The sequence below is a fragment of the Protopterus annectens genome, chromosome 11.part0 (assembly GCF_019279795.1).
Source record: "Protopterus annectens isolate FY-2018-M chromosome 11.part0, PAN1.0, whole genome shotgun sequence".
Classification (NCBI taxonomy): domain Eukaryota; kingdom Metazoa; phylum Chordata; order Ceratodontiformes; family Protopteridae; genus Protopterus; species Protopterus annectens.
The window spans coordinates 160,612,367-160,631,781 of record NC_056745.1 but is presented as its reverse complement, the minus strand read 5'-3'; the positions used below and the strand labels follow the sequence as shown (position 1 = coordinate 160,631,781).

The 19,415-nt window shown below is 41.3% G+C and overlaps 1 protein-coding gene across 1 annotated transcript in view; it reads left to right on the top strand.

The window, feature by feature from the left end:
• Positions 1-19,415, top strand: part of RAD51AP1 (RAD51 associated protein 1) — an 813,846-nt gene that overhangs the window by 103,822 nt on the left and 690,609 nt on the right. The window contains exon 5 of the mRNA XM_044087560.1: positions 11,570-11,679. Coding sequence (XP_043943495.1) covers positions 11,570-11,679 — 110 coding nt within the window. The remainder of the gene's footprint in view (positions 1-11,569; positions 11,680-19,415) is intronic.

Genomic DNA, 19,415 nt, shown 5'->3' with positions numbered 1-19,415 from the left:
TCGTTCTCTGGTTCTCAGGAATATCCTTCCATAGGGCCACCCAGGATCTAAAGTAGCTGGGGGCTCTGTCCCAAGAATAGTTGAAGATTGACAACATCAGATAAAGGAGTTGTGTCTTACCATAACATCCCATCTGTGTTGTCAATCTTCATCTATTCTTGGTGTCCCACCCTCCTTCCCCTCCTGTGGATTCCTGGAGGAGCGAACCCTTCTCCTGGGTTTTTTGTTAGGAAGCATCTTGGACATGGCTTCTTCATTTAGTTTAGTTTCCTTCTATTTTTCTGTAAGTCTGCAAACTCGATCTGAGATAATGTAGAGAGGGGCATTGTGGGTAAACTCTTAGCTTGAGAGTTTTTTGGCTGGTGCGAGCTATATAACGGCCAAACCGGTTCCGAGGATCGGAACCATAACCCAAGAGTCAAAAATAGATGGAGATCGACAACACAGATGGAATGTTATGGTAAGACATAACTTCTTTGTTTGCAGGTGTCAGGTGTGCCAGCTGCTGTTGTATAACTCCATGTATTTTTTTTTTTTTTTTTTTTATGTCACTGTACAGGTAGGCCATGATTAGTTTAACTGTAGTTCTGTAGTCATTTCTGTATGCATGTTTTACTGGCAGTGTGCAATGAAATTTTCCTGGGAAGGGGGTACTTGTATGCAGCAGTAGAAGGATTCTCTGTTGTACATAAACAATGATGAAGTTATTGTTAAAGCTATTTATGTATGTAGTGTGACTGCTTGTCACTAGCTGCACTACAAATTGTTATGTAATGTAAACACACAAGCTGCACAATATGTCAATAATCTGGAAATTGACTGTCCTGTAGGTACATTTTTATGGTTGTGTGGCATGACATGCAGCTAAAAGCCTCAGCTGTCTCCTATTGGATGAGGTACCAATTCTGTACCTGACAGTAGCCTCGCCTTGTACAGGTAATGTCCATTACGTATGATCTATAGCTATAAAATACTTTCAGTTAATTGCCTATGTATACAGTCCCATGCAGTCCAAGGCATGTCATATACAAGGTCAGCCACAGTCAGTTTTCACACTGATAATACTTAACACAGTATTTGAATGGAGGCCCTTATCTGCTGTTACCACTGTAGGCTGAACATAGCATGTATACCTTTGAGAGGAACGGTGTTAGAAGGGAATATAAACAGTGACTATGGTTATGTACGTGTATGCATGCGTGTGTGATCTATGTTATGGGCAACTACTAGCAGCACAGAGGACAACAGACAGTATACATTTGTGTGAAAGAAATGTACTGATATCCTTATTATCACATAAGATATTTTTTTCTGACACAACATTATGCCTAACACATCAACGCCTTGTAAATGCAAATTTTCCTATGCAAAGAATGAGATCTTGTTGCAGGCCTTGCATCTCCATGGTTGTCAGATGATAGATGATGAATCTGAGCCAGTTGCAATCTTGCCTTGTGGGATGTGATTAATGATGTCTGTGCTGTCTGGCACCATCAGCAGGCTAGACTCCAGCCACTGGCATAATATATGCTGCATAAAAGTGAGCTTTTGCCTGTCAGAGGAGCTTTGGGCATGAGAGACGGTCTCTTTGCAGTACCACCATTAACTGAGAAGTAGGAGTTCTTGCCTCTGTGAATATCAGAGTCATCAGTGTCCTATGGTGACATGCTTGATAATGGAACGGAGCTGTAGCAGGCTCCAAGAATCTCCATCGGAGAGGCCCCTGGTGTCTTTCTCTGATGTTCCAGCTTACTGTACAGTGGGTAAATGTGTACTGTACTGCATATCACTAAATATAGTTCCCTTGGTTATTTAGAAACACCACGTCTTCAAAATAGAAAACCAACTGTTGAAGGCAAGATTTATCTTGTTACACTTTACCATTATATGTGATTTTCAGCATGCATTCACCTGGATTAAATTACTGGTCATGGGTCTTATTTATTGTAGGCATTTTCATTTTGTGTCTTAACAGGTGAGGTACTGCCCTCCACCATGGAAATACCACTGTATGATGAACACAATTCTGACTCTGGCAATGGTGGTGGTGCAAATTTAGCATGGTTAAGGGCACGATATCTGTGTTGGATACTGGGAATGTGTAATCCAGATCTCTTACCCAGTCAGTGAACATGGAGTCTGTGCTTGTGTAGCCCACCCCCACTCCTCCCAAATACACAGGCCGACACTGAAAGACAGATAATTGGAGACAGATCTCACCAGGAAGTACAGTCCCCCCACCTTGGTTGCCGCAAGATTCAGTGAACACAGGGTGGACACTGGCAGTCAGCATGCTGGTGACTGTGGATGCTGTGGGTAACATCTGCCCCAGCTAGCTGTCTCAATAGACCTAGAGAATGTGCAGAGCTGTCACAGAGAGACATGCTACCTATACCTCAGGGTATGCTAGGTGACATGAGAGACTGCATGTCCTATATGTGTGAACATATTGGACATGTTCCATGGGCAAACCTATATGACTCTGCTCCACCCATGCTCACAGAATTTGCACCAGTTGGTTGTGCTATAGCTGCTCCACTTCTGTTTCAGTGTTGAGAGCTGTTGTAGGCAGGGAAGGCCTATGTCTGGTGCAAGCTGCTTCACTACTTCCAACCACTCATCTAGTGTGGAGATGGGGTAGGGTTAGATGTGGAGCTCGTACTTCAGATATGTCTGATAGCAGCAGACCTTCCTCTAGGCAAGGAGGTTGTTTACCTGTTTTCCAGTGCGTCCCTCAGGATAGGGAGCTTGTGTGGATAAGATGTTCACATATCTCCTCTTGGTGCCCAGGACCTGTCAATATGAGCTCACTACAGTGCTGAAGAATCTGCTGAGGTGTGTCTCATCAGACAAGCAGACATGCACACACATACACACTCGTACATGCACATACACACTCGTACATACAGACATAGTTAATTTATCATCTTCCTAGTTTATCAGGTGGTGCCTTTACTTCATTGTGGGTACAGTCTGTGGTCACCAGTATTCAACGGAAATGGGGTTGTAATAAATTTCCTATATGGTGTTGGTTGTCTCCTCTGTAATATGAGGAAACCACCTATACTCCTCCACATACCGTAGCATGGTGTTGAGGAAGTAGTGGAAGTACCTTTGGAGTACATGCCTGGGATATCTTTACTGTCTCCCTTGTTGGTTGCGGAACAGTCCTTGTAGATATTTTTCTGAATGCCATGCATACCTTAGCATTCATAGGTATGGGTACTCCGTGACTCCCAAGGGTCTGATGATGAGTGTGACGCATCTTGTCTAGCTTCTGCTTGATGACTAGAACCATGTGGGAGCAGTCTTTAGTGTCATAAAGGGCATGAAATGATAAGCCAGGTCAGATTTCATGGCTCCTCAGAGGCAGCATTGTGCAACATTGTGACTACCAGCGTTTAGTTAGCCTGTTGCATATACAGATTCATTAATGTTACAGCTACCCCAGACATCATTCGGCTTGTTCCCTTATGTAATTCCATGAATTTTTAGAGGTCTGTTTCTCTTAAGATGAAGCATCCAGTCATGGAATTTATATGTTTTTGAATCTCTCTGCCATACTGCTTACGCTCATTTGCATTTGCCAAGTCCCTAATTTTAATAATGTTGCTCATTGCCATGTCATTATACCGCCATTAACATTCCATGCAGGTAGCTAGGTTGCTTGGCCTCCAATGTTCCTGCTCATCATGTCTGTGTATTTCCGCTTGTCTCATATTACTGTGATACAGAAAATGTTTGTGAATCCCAGGGATAGTAGACAGAATTATACTTAAATTGTAGGTTCTGGCCTACCCCTCGTTTCCAGCAGAAAGTGATATACTTTTTAAGGTTTTCTTTTGCTTGTTCTGAAAAATCTGAGGCAGGTATATATTATTATACCATATCAGATGTTAAAGTTAAAGTGTGTTACTGTGTATTTACCAAGTTGGTACAGTGAAAGTTTGCATGCACCAAAATCCAGTTTGCAGATTAAATGGATGTGTAGTGGAATAAAAGTGATTCATGATAAGGATTTTGTTAGATTTTTTTTCAGAATGTGTGCTACTGTATGGAAATTAAAGTATTTTATTAACTTGTGAAAAATGTGAAATCACTGTATGTATGTGTGGATTTAATCTTTCCAGGTAAGATTTGTGTGTTTAAAACCGTTTTCAGACTATCAAGTAGATAAAAACGTTGCCTTAGAAGGTAAACCACTGAAACATAGACCAAATTACAAAACCAGTAAAAACTGTTTCAAGCAGCCCACAGCAGAAGTGTAAAATACTTGTTTAATAAAACATACTTTTTTAGTAAAAAACAAAGATAAGTGCTTTTGCAAATTGCTTCATCAGATCATATACACAATTCAAACTTATCACTATGAAAAGACAAAACATAAATTGAGCAGCCAATCAATCAAAAGTGCATTCAAGGTTTCTAAGTTACCATATCTAACATACTTGTATACTCTAAAGATTAAAGGGTACTTACATATTATCGCAACCAGATAACAGACTCACTACCTGAGATTGTAATTCCCACTTTTACCATACAATGTCAGTCTATGTTCATAGGTAGGTTCATAGGTAGGTACTAGGCTATTAGCCCTAGGGCCTATATAAGCCTAGCCAAAACGGTACCTTGGCTTTTGCCACCCAAGAAAATTATTTTCCTGTGCCCCTGTCGAGCAGAGCCACAGAAGTGATCCCTGGGGTGAATTTCCTATTTCCCATCCAATCATCAAGATTTTTCTTGAAGAGTGCTAATGAGGAGCTCTGTTTGACATAGATAGGTAGTCTGTTCCAAAGTATGGGAAGTCTCTGGGACAGAAATCTAAATCTCCAGCATGTTCTGTTTATTGTGGTGACAAGGTTTAGGTCCCTAGAGCGTGTAGCTCGGAGGGATAGGGATTTCTTTAAGTGGAGCATGTCCAACAACTCTGGTTTTGACATAGCTTTGTATGTTAGGCAGAGATCGCATCTGAGTAGACGATATGCGATGGAGTAAAGCTGGAGTTTTTTGAGACAATCTGCATAGGGCATCTGTTTGAGGCCAGTAATCCTCTTTGTGAGGTATTTCTGTGGCCTTTCCAGTTGTTGTAGATGTCGTGTGAGGTACATACCAAAAGGGTCATTGCACTCTATAATGGGTCTAATGAGTGATGAGTAGAGGGGAACAATTACCTCTTTTTTTCTGGATGAGAAACCTTTTGTGATGAGGTGAACCATGTAGAAGGATTTCCTGACCACTGTGGCGATGTGATTAGCAAAGGAGAGACTACTGTCCACCTCTGTCCCAAGGTCTCTTATCACACTTTCGGCATTAAGTAGACTACCACTTATATGGTAGTTCAAGAGTGCAGAGTTTTTACCAAAGGGGATGACGATGCACTTTTTAGCATTGAGCTTCAGGCCATGGCTTTGACACCAGGCATCTGTCTCAGTGATGCCCTTTTGTAGTATGTCCAAATCATTAGGAGTTTCGATTATGGCTCCTAGTTTGCAGTCATCTGCAAACTTTGTTAGCCAAAGACCTTCTGTGTTAGCCTGTACTTCAGAGAAGTAGATACCAAACAGTAGAGGGCCCAGGACTGAACCTTGTGGTACTAAACTTGTCACTGGTCTGAAGTCGGATTTGGAGTCTGCTACTTTCACAGCGTGGGTTCTGTCCGTGAGCCAGTTGGCAACCCATCTTGTGACATAGGGATTTATACCTAGTTTAGTGAGCTTATCTATAATTCCAGAATGGGGGATGGTGTTGAAAGTCTTGGCGATATCTAGATAAGCTGTGTGAACCACCTTACCCTCATCTATGGCTTTGGTGACTGCTTCAAAGAAGTCAATCAGGTTTAGGAGACATGATCTGCCTTTTACAAATCCGAACTGGGTAGGGTCCAGAGTTTGGAGATTACCAATGTTTTTGTTTATGAGTTCCATGATGATACGCTCCATGGCCTTACAGACCAGGCTTGTCAGGCTAATGGGGCGGTAGTTCCCAGGGTCCGTCGTGGCTCCCCCTTTGTGGAGTGGGATAACCATTGCGGTGTGCCATTCAGTGGGCAAAAAGCTTGAGGTGAGGCTATGATTGAACATGGTACTTAGGTAGGGTGCCAGTTTGTTCTGTAGTTCGTGTAGAACGCAGCCTGGGATAATGTCAGGTCCCATGGATGCTGTGTTCTTGGCTTTAGAGAGTGTGTTTTTTACCTGTGCAGCCACGATTACAGAACTTTGCATTCTTCCGGTATAGAGATGGGCCCTCTAGGGGGTGAGAGGAGGGTAAAGTTAGCACTGAACCTATCTGCCAGGATGTTGGCAATATCAGTTGCTTCTGTATATTTAGTGCCATTGTGCTGTAACTCAGAGCAGATCTGAGTGCTGCCATTGAGATTTTTGACATAGCTATAGAATGCTTTGTGGTTGTCTTTAGAGTCAGTGGCAATTTTGTTTTCGTAACTAGCTTTGGAGGATTTTATGAGGGATCTCCGCTTCTTACTGAGGTTGACCAGGGAGTTCCTCCAGTCATGGGATTTTACTCTTCTTTTGCAACAGTTTCTTTCTTCTATTGTAGAGTTTGTTTATGGCAGATGACCACCAGATTGGCTTCCTTTTTTTGGAGGATAGCATCTTGGTTCTATTTGGGATAGCATGATCCATGCACTCGTGTAAGTGCTTATAAAGTGCATTTGTGTAGGATTCAGCAGTCGTACCTCTATTGTCCGTCTGCATGTGTGTCATGAAGTTTGCCACTTCTGTCTTAAGAAGTGTGAAGTTGGCTTTGGAGAAGTTTTTTACGGTGGTTTCCCTAACTGGGGTGGGAGAGGGATGTGGATGTCTAGGGTGATTAGCTTGTGGTCGGATCTGACCAACAAGGAATTGACCTCTGGTGTGGAACACCGGTTGTCCATGTTGGCAATGACCAGGTCTAGGATATTGCTGCTCCTGGTGGGGGTGTGACTAAGCTGATCCAAGGCGTTGGAATTTATGAATTCCAGAAAACGTTGAGCAAAAGAGTTGGTACATGAGTAGTTTTCACAGTTCATGGTGGAGTAGTTGAAATCGCCCATTATTAGGTTGTTGGGTTATACCCTCATACTTTCCAGTGTATCAAGAAATGAGGAGTGGGAATCATGGGGCATGGTGGGAGGTCTGTAGCAAGGTACAGTTTGGATTGCGGTCTTGCCCAGAGTTAGTTGCACTTGCATAATCTCAGATGCATTATGCTGTGCAACTAGCCTGGAGGTGTGGATATCCTTAATGAATATGGGCACGCCTCCACTTTTAGTGCTTCGTTCCGGGTTAGGTGACCGAAAGGTGTGGTATGAATTATAGCCTGGTAATGCAGGGGTGCTCTCTGGAGCTTTGAACCAGGTCTCTGTCACTGCACAGATGTCAATGTTCTCCATTTTAAGGAGTGCCTCGAGTGAGTGCATTTTGAAGTTTAGACTTCTAGCATTGAGTAGCATTACCCTCAGATTTTGCTTGCTTGTACCTGTTATGGTGGTGAATTTGTCATTTGAACCTTGCCTAAAAGAGGCACTATAGGGGTGGCAAGAGCCTTAGCCAGTATCTGGAATCCCAAGGGTGACAGGTGCAGGCCATCTCTGGCAAAGCATCGTGGTCTATCGATCATGTCGTCCCAGGCAGACAAATACTGGATCCCCTTAGAATGACACCAGAAGCTTAGCCAATTGTTGAAGTCCATCATTTTGTCCCTGTACTGTGGTATCATTCTGGGTGATGGCAGGATGCTACTCAGGGCTAGGGTCATAACTGCCTGGGCTACAAGATCGGAGAGCTCCTCCATGTCTCTTTTCATGTAGTCCAGGGAGGTACATCTCAGGTCATTCACACCAACATGGACAATAACAGCGTCATATTTGTACTTGTTCTGGAGTGACCTGAGTGCATCCGTTATGTGGTGGATCCTGGCACCCAAGAAAATCAGGCAGCTGACAGTAACTTTCACCTTGTTTAGCCTGGTGAGTGGAACATCAGTGTGCCTGACTATAGAGTCACCTATGACTAGAGTATTAGGTACGTTGTTATGCCTCATGGGCTGTGGTTGAGTGGCACACAGAGTTTGTGGGCTGTGTGTCATTTGGGTTGTGTTGGGGGGGGTGGAGTTTGCTTGCGTTTCTGCTTTGGAGGTCCCTGATGCTTGGGCAGGTTTTTATTGAGAGGCTCCACGAATGTAGGTGTGTGTTTTGTGTTTCTATGTGTGTGTTTTGGTGGTGTAGGTTTTGAGGGACTATGTGATGAGTGTGGTGTGGTGCAAGTGTTTACCTTCTCCTCTTGACGGTCTTGTCCAGTCTTGGGTGAAGAGAGATTTGCTTCCAGTTTGGCTATATAAGTGCATCTCTCACAGGTTGTAGTGTTGGGTGGTAGGAGGAGAGGGTTGTCTGTGTACATGAGGCAATTGCTGCATTGCCCCAAGATGCCCAGATTCATCAGGTAGACAAGAGAAATCACCGGGAGCTGACCTTTAGACATACCTGGATAGGTGCTTATTTATTAAGGACTAAAAACTGCTTTCCTCTAGACAAATGAGGAAAGTTGAGTGTTGTAGTAATTTGCAGCTTATTTAGTGCTTACAACGAGTTCTGAACAAGTGCTGAGTTAAAAAAAAAAACAGATTTGAGTGCTGAAACTAGAAAACTGGCTAGTTCTAAGAAACGAAATTAAGCTAGAAGGCTTCCCTCCAACACAGAAAGGCTTGGGAGCTCAGAAGCTTACAAACAGTCTAGACCAGTTACAGGAAAGGCAGGAAACGAGCTTAAAAAAATTTTTGTTTTCTTCCCAGATGCTCTCTTTGTACACAGTAGGGAGTGCCTGAAATCAGAATATGATCTCACTGCACTCGGTTGAGTGAGCAAATGAGATGGGCCCAGAAGGAGTATCCAAACACAAATTTACAAAAGGGCGGGCAGTTTCAAAGCCAACAAGATTAACACCAAAACAAAACCAGGGAGGGTGGATGGGGAACTAACTGAAAAAACAGTCAAAACTTCCAGTTCAGTTAATATTCAATGCAACACAAATAAATCAATTAAAATGCTGTATTATTTGAAAAAAGTGCAGATAAAAGGTACTTAAATTCTCTTATACCTCCAGTTGAATACAGCTAGATCTTAGCCGGCCAAAGCTCAGGTTTTAAGCAGAAAATATTCCAAAATGTACCACTTAAATAGGCAGTAACAGAATATCAATGAATGAGACTACCCCCGACTGCAATTACTGTCTATGCAGGAATTCTAACAGGCTTAATAAAATCTAGCTAGCACTAACTGAAAAAACAGAGTCAAAACTTCCAGTTTAGTTAATACGTCTCTTAAGTAAACTATGTCTCTTAAGTATAATCCATTTGACTATGTGGTCTGTAAATGTTTGTAGGTAAACTGATTTCATTTTTACATGATTAGACCGTCATATGCCTTGAGCACGGTATAATATTGTTTGGACGAAAGTTTCACCTGCTTTCTTCACAAATTCCCCAGAAAGCCATAAACGGAATGGAAAAAATGCATAAAAGTGGACATAGATTTTAAGAGACTGCCGTTATTAAGTTAGTTGTTTAAAAAAAATATCAGCAGTGACATAAATGTTAGGAAGGCTACTGCATTTGAACGTTAACCATTCCTCATTGATATGGTGACTGCTGTACTGAATTTTCTGTACATGGTTGAGGGGTATGCTCACAATGACAGATTTCACCACCAGTTTTAGCAAAAGACGATCCACTTTGCTGTACTCTATACTAAAATGTTAAAGTGTCCCTAAGTGATGTCATGCAGTTACAATGTTTTTGGTTCAAACACCTACTATCGATGAGGGGGAGAAGTCATTATTGTAACAACACTCACGGCTCCTTGTCTGTCCACCCGACTACCCTCCCAAAAAAAAAATTGAAAACTAGTTCTATATATCGGCAAGACAGTTGCACAGAAGTAATAAGGAGTGTTACTTTTCCCCCTTAACAAACTTTGAGTACATACTTAGGCAGGAATATGGCTTGGAAAACAGCCGCTTCTCCTGCTTGCAATCAGGTTGCCATAATACACAAGCACCAATTAAAGATTTACATACATAAATATTTGCTAATGCAACAGCTGTTGTTCATTCTACGTGGTCAAGACAAATAGACGCTTATGAGAGCGTATACGTGATCATTTGTACTGAGCACGTAGACAAATGAACTACAATGCAAAAGCCAAACACATGAATACTTTTGGAGCAGAGCATGTGTTTAGATTTTTAGTATTAGAAGTTATTACAAGAAAGTGTCAGGAGAGTTGATTTAGTAAATACCACCTACCAAGCTGAATTAAAGTGGATTTTTAAACTTGGGGCACATTATGCCCCAGGTTTAAATGATAACGTCTCTATACAACCTACTTTAAGAGCTAGATCTCTGAAGAAGAGATGAAGTTTCATATTTATGTATGTATATCTTTAATCTTTAGATTACATAAATATGTTAGATATGGTATATTAGCAACCTTGAATGCACTTTTGATTGATTGACTGCTTAATTTATGTTGTGTCTTTTTATAGTGATAAGTTTGAATTGTGTATATGATCTGATGAAGCAATTTGCGAAAAAGTGTGTTTTATTAAACAAGTATTTTATCCTCCTGCTATGGACTGCTTGAAACAGTTTTTACTCGTTTTCAGACTATAATTTATCTTCAGCAAAATCTCAGTGTCTGCTTTATTTTTATTGCTAATGTTCATAAATATTTTTCATAATATTATCTTACATATAACCTTTTGTGTAATTTCTTTCCATGTTTCTTCAGCTGCTAGCTCAATATCTGATTTCAACCAAATTCTTATGCATTTCATCTTATGACCCGACAAAAGGGGATGTTCTGTATCAAGTTAAGGAGTGGGACAGAATTCATTTATATAACCTTTGTTTTTGTTTCATTTACTTTATATCCTGCTATGCTTGGAAATATTGTAGTTTCTCAAATATAAGTTTTATAGTGTATTATAATATAATGTCAAAATTATTGCTACTCCTTTTGTTTGATCTTTGGAAGATTTATTAATTTAAACATTGATGGTTTCTGCATCAGTTAAGGGGATATCTGTCAACCTGTGGATTGTCTATAATTTAGCCTACTTGACTTTCTTAATTTTGTAAGGTACTGGCAACTTCTGTCAGTATTAAAAAAAATGTCCGTTTCACATGTGTTTCTCTGAATGAACCTCCTGATTCCACTTCTTGTCAGTGTACCAGTGCTGCATAGTATGTGTTTCCATCACCTGATGTGCAGCTGTTGTCATAGTGACCACTTCTGTCGCTACCTGGAGCCCAGGAGGAAGCAGGAGAAGCAGAAAGCTGTTGAACAAGAATGATACAGACCTATTCAGGACTGTCATTTGTTTTACTACAAGCAAACAGCTGTATTATGTTTTGTCAGTGCTGCCTAACAGATGTATGCTAGCCTAAATCACCCCACCCCCCCCCCAAAAAAAAGAAGAAAGAAACCTCTACAGCTATAAGTTTCCATATAGGATGGCATCTTATCTGTGAAGTTCTGCTAGTACGAATGTTACATGTAGAATTTCTACTTTAGGGCTTCCTTGGATGATAAGCTGTATGAGAGAGACTTGGAAGCTGCTTTAATGTTATCGTTGCTTCATAAGACAAATGAGGACTCTGCTGTGGAAGAATCACAAACAAAAGGTAACAAACTGTCAATTGTCTGTACTGCTCACCCCTAAGTAAAATGTTAAATGTGAACCCCCCCCACTCCTTCTATTTTTGCTTATGTTTTTTAAGTAACTTGTAGCGTCAGAAAATGTTTAAAATGTATTTCATGACATTTTGTAATGCTGCTCAGCAATTGTAAGTGCATTATGTTTACTTTTATATTTTTCCTCTTCTAGCTAAACTAATCCTGGTAACTTTATTGGTTTCCTACACTATAGTTTTGTGTGGGGTTGAGGAGGAGACCAAATATTTCAAAATGTTTCTTTTAACTGTTTGAGGTATTGTGCATGCATTGATGTGGTTGTTATTGCCCTCTTTCTGATTATCAACCACTCTGTAACTAAAATCCATGTTTCACCTGAAAGTAGGCAAGGAGCATACAATGAAGTGCAAAAATATTTTGCTTAGGCTCATCACTATTTAAGGAAAGTAATTTTTAATATTTTTTGGTTATGTTTTATTTATTTATTTGTTAACTGAGTAAATTGGTCCTTTTGGACATTTTCTGGAGCCACAACCTGGCCTACAAGCAGTAGATGCACTATGTATGGACAGTTTGAGGTAGTCAGGCATCCAGCATGTTTTTTAGGAGGAGGAAGGAAATGAATAGCTAACTAGCCTAATCTGCAAGGCCATGGAACAGATTATCTTGGACCTCATTAACAAGGACATTGGCAACCTCCAAACACTTGATCCCAGGACATTGGCAACCTCCAAACACTTGATCCCACACAGTTTGGCTTCATCAAGGGGAGGTCATGTCTGCTAAATTTGGTCGACTTCTTTGAGACGGTCACCAAAGCCATGGATGAGGGGAAGACTGTGCACACTGCCTACCTTGACCTGGCCAAAGCCTTTGACACTATTCCCCACTCGGGCATAATAAACTCTTTCAACTAGGCATCAATCCATATGTTACCAGATGGGTAGCAAACTGGCTCACTCATAGAACCCACGTAGTCAAAATTGGGGAAGCCACCTCAAGCAATCGACCTGTAACAAGTGGCATACCCCAGGGTTCGGTCTTGGAACCTCTGTTATTTGTGATATACTTTTCTGAGGTGCAGGCCAAAACCAGTGGGCTATGGTTGATCAAGTTTGCAGATGACTGCAAGCTGGGTGCTGTCATCAATTCCCCTAGTGATGTGGACATCTTCCAAGAGGGTCTCACTCAGACAAATGACTGGTGCCAGAAACATGGCTTCAAGCTGAATACCAAAAAATGCATCATCATCCCCTTTGGGGAGAGTGACATCCCCACAAATTATCCCATTAATAACAATGTCTTAAGCAATCAGCCATGAGGGATTTGGGCACCCAGGTTGATAGCAACCTGACTTTTAACCACCATGTTGCTTCCATGGTACGGAAGCCCACCTCATAAGTAAGGGTATCGCATTCAGGAACAAGGACGTCATAACATCCCTGTATTCTTCCTTTATAAGGGTCATTATTGATTACAACGCACCTTTCGGTATATACCTTGCAAAGCACATGCAGCAACTGGAGAGACCACAGAGGATCCTCACCAGGAGAATCCAGGGTCTTGAACATCTACCATACACAGATAGGCTAAAAGCCCTATCCATCTACTGAGTTACATACAGACTCCTCAGAGGTGACCTCTGTCTGGCATACAAGGCAGTCATGGACCCCACCTTGATGGGACTGCTGCATATCCGCAAGTCAAGCTCCACTCGAGTAACCCACATGCTTGGCCTCAGCCTGGTCTGTAGCATCAACAGGACCTGTTGGCGGGACAGATTAGTGTCCCAGAGACTCCCTCATCTGTGGAGTAGTCTCCCTCTCCACATCAAGTGAGTACCTCTTTACCCCTTTTTAAGCGCAACCTGGATAACTGGATGGAAAATGAAAAATATACCCTGGGATTCCACCCATGTCCCTGCTGGACAGGGCATTGGGTGTTGATTTGTCTAAACATGGGCTAAACTCTTGGCTAGGCTTATATGGGCCACAGGGCCAGTAGCCTAGTAGCCTGCTATGATCCTATGAGAGTACCCTGAGAAAGAAACAGTTTTGACAACAGAACGTGTATATTCCACAAAACCAGTGTCCAAAATTCAGAGTCCTCTCTGGACCCTTCTGCTTTCTGGTAGAAACTTTAACAATTCTGCTGCCTACCAGTAAGCCTCGATGTTGAATAATTGCTTTTTATAAACTGTTTCATCATCTGTAATGCTACTTAAACCAGGTCATATTTCTGTTTCAGTGCTGAAGACTGCTATTAGTTAAAGGCCACTTTCATTTTTCTCTTGTAGAAGCCCCCAACCCTTAGTTCAGGACAAGAGCTTTGCTTCTCTTTCAATCCCCTTAAGGGTGAAAGTTGAGCACCACGAATGGTGCTGTCATACCAAACAACACCTCTGGTGTTAGACGTGCAGTGGGCATTGTGTAAAATTGTCACTTGATTCTGTGATATATGTAAGCCTACAAACACATCTGCCCGTCTTGCACTTCAGCCTAAACAAGGTGCTTGAACTAAGTACTGTTTCCATGGCATGCATCCCTCCCCTCCAACCCTGGGAGAAGCAAGTTGGCACAGTCCCTTCATTCTTATCCTATCCATCCTAGACTCCTCCTGCTCAGGGACTGCTAACTACTTCTGAGTCTTACTCAGGGTTTTGTCCTATATATCACATTTTCTGATATTTTAAACACTTAATCAAATAACTTGCAAAGAAGCCATTATCTGCTAGTCTCAGAACATGAACATATCTATTTCTTTGATCATTATGTTGCATATTTCTGGCAAGCATTCTAGTATACCTGATTAAGTCCCAGTTCTCCTCTTCAGTCATAAAGTTGATGTAGGACACTCTGTAGTACTCACAGCTTGACAGCTGTCCATTTCAGAACTAATTTCATGCATGGAATTGCAGTTGCTTTGCTAACATGCTGGCATGGCTTAGCTTTATCCACATTAATTATTTTATTGTGATAGTTTGTTGCTTTTATAGTATGCCTGACATGTTATGCAGCATCATTGTATTGCTACTAAAGTTAGTCCGCAAAGTGACACTGCATTGTTTTGCTGCTGGGTGATCTGGGTCACCTTTTAAAAGATGTTTTCAGCAATGTATTTGAGATAGTAGAACTCAAAGCTCTGATTTGTATATTTATAGTTCATTAAAGCATTTAATATGAAAAAAGAGTCTTACTCTAATTCATTTTCTATGCTTCATCTTATTCAGAGTTAAGAGGAACCAGGGCCTAGCTCAGCACAAAGTGAGCATAAGGCTAAGACTTCTTTCTGGATGGGATGCCAGCTCATTGCAGAGCACATGTACACACTCCATCACACAACACATGCATACCTACAGGAAATTTAGATGATCAGTAATTCATCTAACAGTGTGTCTTAGGGATATGGAAGGAAACTGAAGTAATTGGAGAAAACACACGCTAACAAAGGGTGGGTTCACATATTCCAGGCAGTAGATAACTCACTGAACTGAAGAAACAGGAACTGTGAAGTGGCAGGGCTAATATCTGCAGCACTATGTCAGACAGCAGGTTTGAAATTAATTAAAAATAGTCAGATAGTAGCTCCAGGGATCTAAACCTCACCACAACAATAAATAGGACGTGCTGGAGGGATAGTTTCCTGTCCCAGAGACTTCCCATGCTCTGGAACAAGATTCCAGTCTACATTAGGCAGAGCTCCTCGCTAACCCTCTTCAAGAGAAACCTTGACGAGTGGATGGGAAACAGAAAGTTTACCCCAGAAATCACTTCAGTGGCTCTGCTGGACAGAGGCACAGGGAACTAATGTAAGGGGGTGGCAAAAGCCAACACATTCCGGCTAGGCTTATAAATGCCTTCGGGCAGATAGCCTAGTACCTACCTCTGAACACATTCATTGAATCTAAAGTGTAAGGAATAACACTGCATTTGGGACAAAGTGTAAGAAAACTTTAGATGTGTGTGTCTTTAGAAATTCATGTGTTTCACATATACATTTATAAGGTGAACTAAAGTTGTAAAGTCTTATAAAGGCTGTGGATAGTCAGTGCTGTAATGCATCACTTTTGCAGTATCCTAAGCTATTTTGGTTATATCCTGCCAAAGATATGCCAGCTGACCAGCTTTTTAAAGCTTAAGGGCACCTTCCACATACTCTGCCAGAAGCTTGAGGAGAGCGTCATATAAAAAGCAGTAAGAATGCCAAAAATCTCAGAACTCTACTGCCACAGGAAGGGAAGTAATAAACAAGAGTAGCTCTATACAGAAGTGTGTGCGCACGCACTTGTGTACGCTTATATGTATTTATATTCATATATCTGTATATCCTGGCAATAAAAAAAAGAAAAACAAGGGGGCAAGGGGGATGAAGGGAGGGTATGGCCACTACAACAGAAATGTATTAGAACATCTATTATTATGCTAAGTTTTACTTACACAACTGCACTATGTTAAACATTAGAGCAGTGTTGCAGTACCCTAAGCTGTTAAGGTGGAGTATCATAGCTTAATAACATGGGGAGGAGGAAGTAGATTAAGACTGCAGAATCCTCTGAGGAATGGTCTTAGCAAAGACTGTTCTGGACCGAGAAAAGGAATCCAGTTTGTAATGCTTTGTAAAAGTAAGTACAGAGGACCAAGTGGCTGCCCCTAGAGTACTTCTATTGGCCACCATTTTCCAGAAAGCCAGAAAATAGACCCAAGCCCTGGTAGAGAGGGCCATAACCTTGCCTGGAAATTGCTTGTTAGGGTGAGAATAACACAAAGCATGAGGAAACTATCTCACAATTGTCTGATTTGACACTGGTTTTCCTTTTCACTTACCTTCATAGGAGACAAACAGCTTTTTGGCTTTCCTGATGGATTGAGTTCTGTCCAAGTAATAACTGAACTCCTTGTGAACATCCTGTGTATGAAGAATTGTTTCTTCCTTCTTCTTTGTGTTTGTGATCTCGGAATAAGATGTGGAGCTTAATGGACTAACTTAAAGTAAACCCCCAAAATCACTTTAGGCATAAAGGAAGGATTTGTTGTCAAAGAAACCCTGCACTTGTTAAAAATGAGATAGGGCCATAAAAGCTTGGAACTCTGATTCCCTTCTTGCCAGAGTCAGGGTCAGTCTTCCATGTTAATAACCTCAAATCAACTTGACAAGCTGGCTCAAATTGAAGAAGAGCTAATGTACAGAAACAAAGTTAAGATCATAGGGAGGTATTGTCTGTTTTCTGTGTGGACAAATGAACAATACCCCTTTATAAAAACTGCTTGACTAAAGAACAGGAAGTAAGAGTGGGTTCCAAGGGCAGACAAGCAGAAATGGCTGACAGACGAATCTTGGCAGAAGAGTAAGAAAGGCCAGAGGACAATAACTCACATAATCAAGAAAGCACAGTTGTCTTAAGTAAACATACCACTTCAGTAGAGGTTCAAATGATCACTGCTGCAGTAGCCTAAGCTATACATCATATCCTGCTAAAGATGTAACAGATGGACAGCTTCCAAAGTTTTTAGGTCACCTTCCACATACTACTGTCTTTTTCCTACTTAGTCTGCTGCAGTTTTTTGCACTCACTGAACTTAAAAACCTCAGCTTTGGCCGGCTAAGAACTTGCTGTATTCAACTGGACGTATAAGAGAATTTAAGTACCTTTATCTGCACTTTTTTCAAAAAATACAGTATTTAAATTGATTTTGACTGTGTTGCAGGAATATTAACTGAACTGGAAGTTAGTCAGTGTTTGCTGAATTTTGTTATTTGCTAGTAATTACAGGTGTGGGGGTAGCCACATTCTTTGATTTCCTGTCCTTGCCTATTTAAGTGGTACAGTGTGAAATATTTTCTGCTTAAAAACCTCAGCTTTGGCCGGCTAAGAACTTGCTGTATTCAACTGGACGTATAATTTTCTTATAACTAGCCAGTTTTCTAGTTTCAGCACTCAAATCTGTTTCTTTGATCTCAGCACTTGTTCAGAAAAAAAAATTCATCTGCTTTTACTGTACTTGTGTTTCTACCTACTTTATTTTACTTTTGCATCATCTTAAAAGTACTCAATTGTATTTATTACTGCTTGGTGTAACTCATTCTAAGCCTTTTGGTTTAAACACTTGGGCTTCGGACCAGTTGTTTTGCACTGAGAGGGTTTGTGGTCTGCACTGTAGTGGCAGAACAGGTAGCTTACATCCTTCTAGGTTGGGAACTGCTGATTGAGGGCTCAGTGTCTGTTATTCTAAAAGTGTATTAATTCTGGTTTAAGCACTTGGGCTTTCAGACCAGTTATTTTACATTAAGAGGGTTCGTGGTCTGCACTCTTGTGGGAGGAGAGGCTGGACTCTGCCCTTCTAAGCTGGGAATTTCTGGTTAAAGGCTTATAGTGCATGCATATCTGATCTGCTTCTTACTGAAGTTGGTGCGCCTTGTTTGCTGTGGCATAGACTGGATTCGGGCCTGCTGGATCTAGCTTTGTTTGTGTAACTTGAGCACTAATCCAGGCATTCTCTAAAGTATTCAATTGTATTTATTACTGCTTGGTAGTAACTTGATTAAAGTGTAGCTATCATTCTAAGTCTTTTGGATTAAGCACTTGGGCTTCAGACCAGTTGTTTTACATTAGGAAGGTTTGTGGCATGCACTGTTGTGGCAGGACAGGTAGCTTTCATCCTTCTAAGTTGGGAACTGCTGATTGAGAGCCCAGTGTCTATTATTCTTAAAGTGTATTAGTTCTGGTTTAAGCACTTGGGCTTCAGGCCAGTTATTTTACATTAAGAAGGTTCGTGGTCTGCACTCTTGTGGGAGAAGAGACTGGACTCTGCCCTTCTGAGCTGGGAATTTCTGGTTAAAGGTTTATAGTGCCTGAATATTTGAACTGTTTCTTACTGAAATTGGTACACCTTATTTGCTGTAGCATAGACTAGATCCAGGCCTGCTGAATCTAGCTTTGTTTATATGCTTGTTGTTTGTTTGCTTGTTATTTCCTGGAACGCTAATTCCACCTAATCGCGGCTTCTCAGCTTCTGTGGATCACTAGTGATATCTGCATTGCTTACTGTACTTATTTCCTTGTTTCACTTGAAAGAAAGTTACTGTTTGTCGTTTTGCATTTAAGTTACCTGTAACACATTGCACTTAAGTTACCTGGCACTTGCTCACTAAAGCAATTATATAAGTCAGCACTAAAAATTAAAAGCACTACACCCTCACTCCCCACTGGCCCTTGTTTTCAATTATTAAGGAATTCCCAATATTATTCTAGCATGTCCAATGGTCAGTTGTCAATCTCCTCTCCAGTCCAGCTGGTGAATCTGGGAATCTTGAGGCAATGTTACAACTGCCTCATGTACACAGACAACCCTCTCCTCCTCCCAACAAATTCCAACACATGTGAGAGATGCAACCATATAGCCAAACTGGAGGCTAAGCTCTCTCAACTCAGTACTGGCATAACCAGTCAGGAGGAGAAGGAAACCACACTCACTACAATTCCAGTCTCACATAGACCTACCACGACAGCAAACCAAACACATAATCACACAAAAATATACTCGGAGGCTCTAAATAAAGATCTGCCTAAGCAACAAAGACCTCCAAAGCAGACACCCAAGCAACCGCTACCCCAAAACAAAACACGTGCAACAAATATCTCACAAAGCCAGTGTGCCGAACAGTCACAGCCCTTAAGACTAAACAACACACCTGATACACTTATAATAGGTGACTCTCTCGTCAGGCA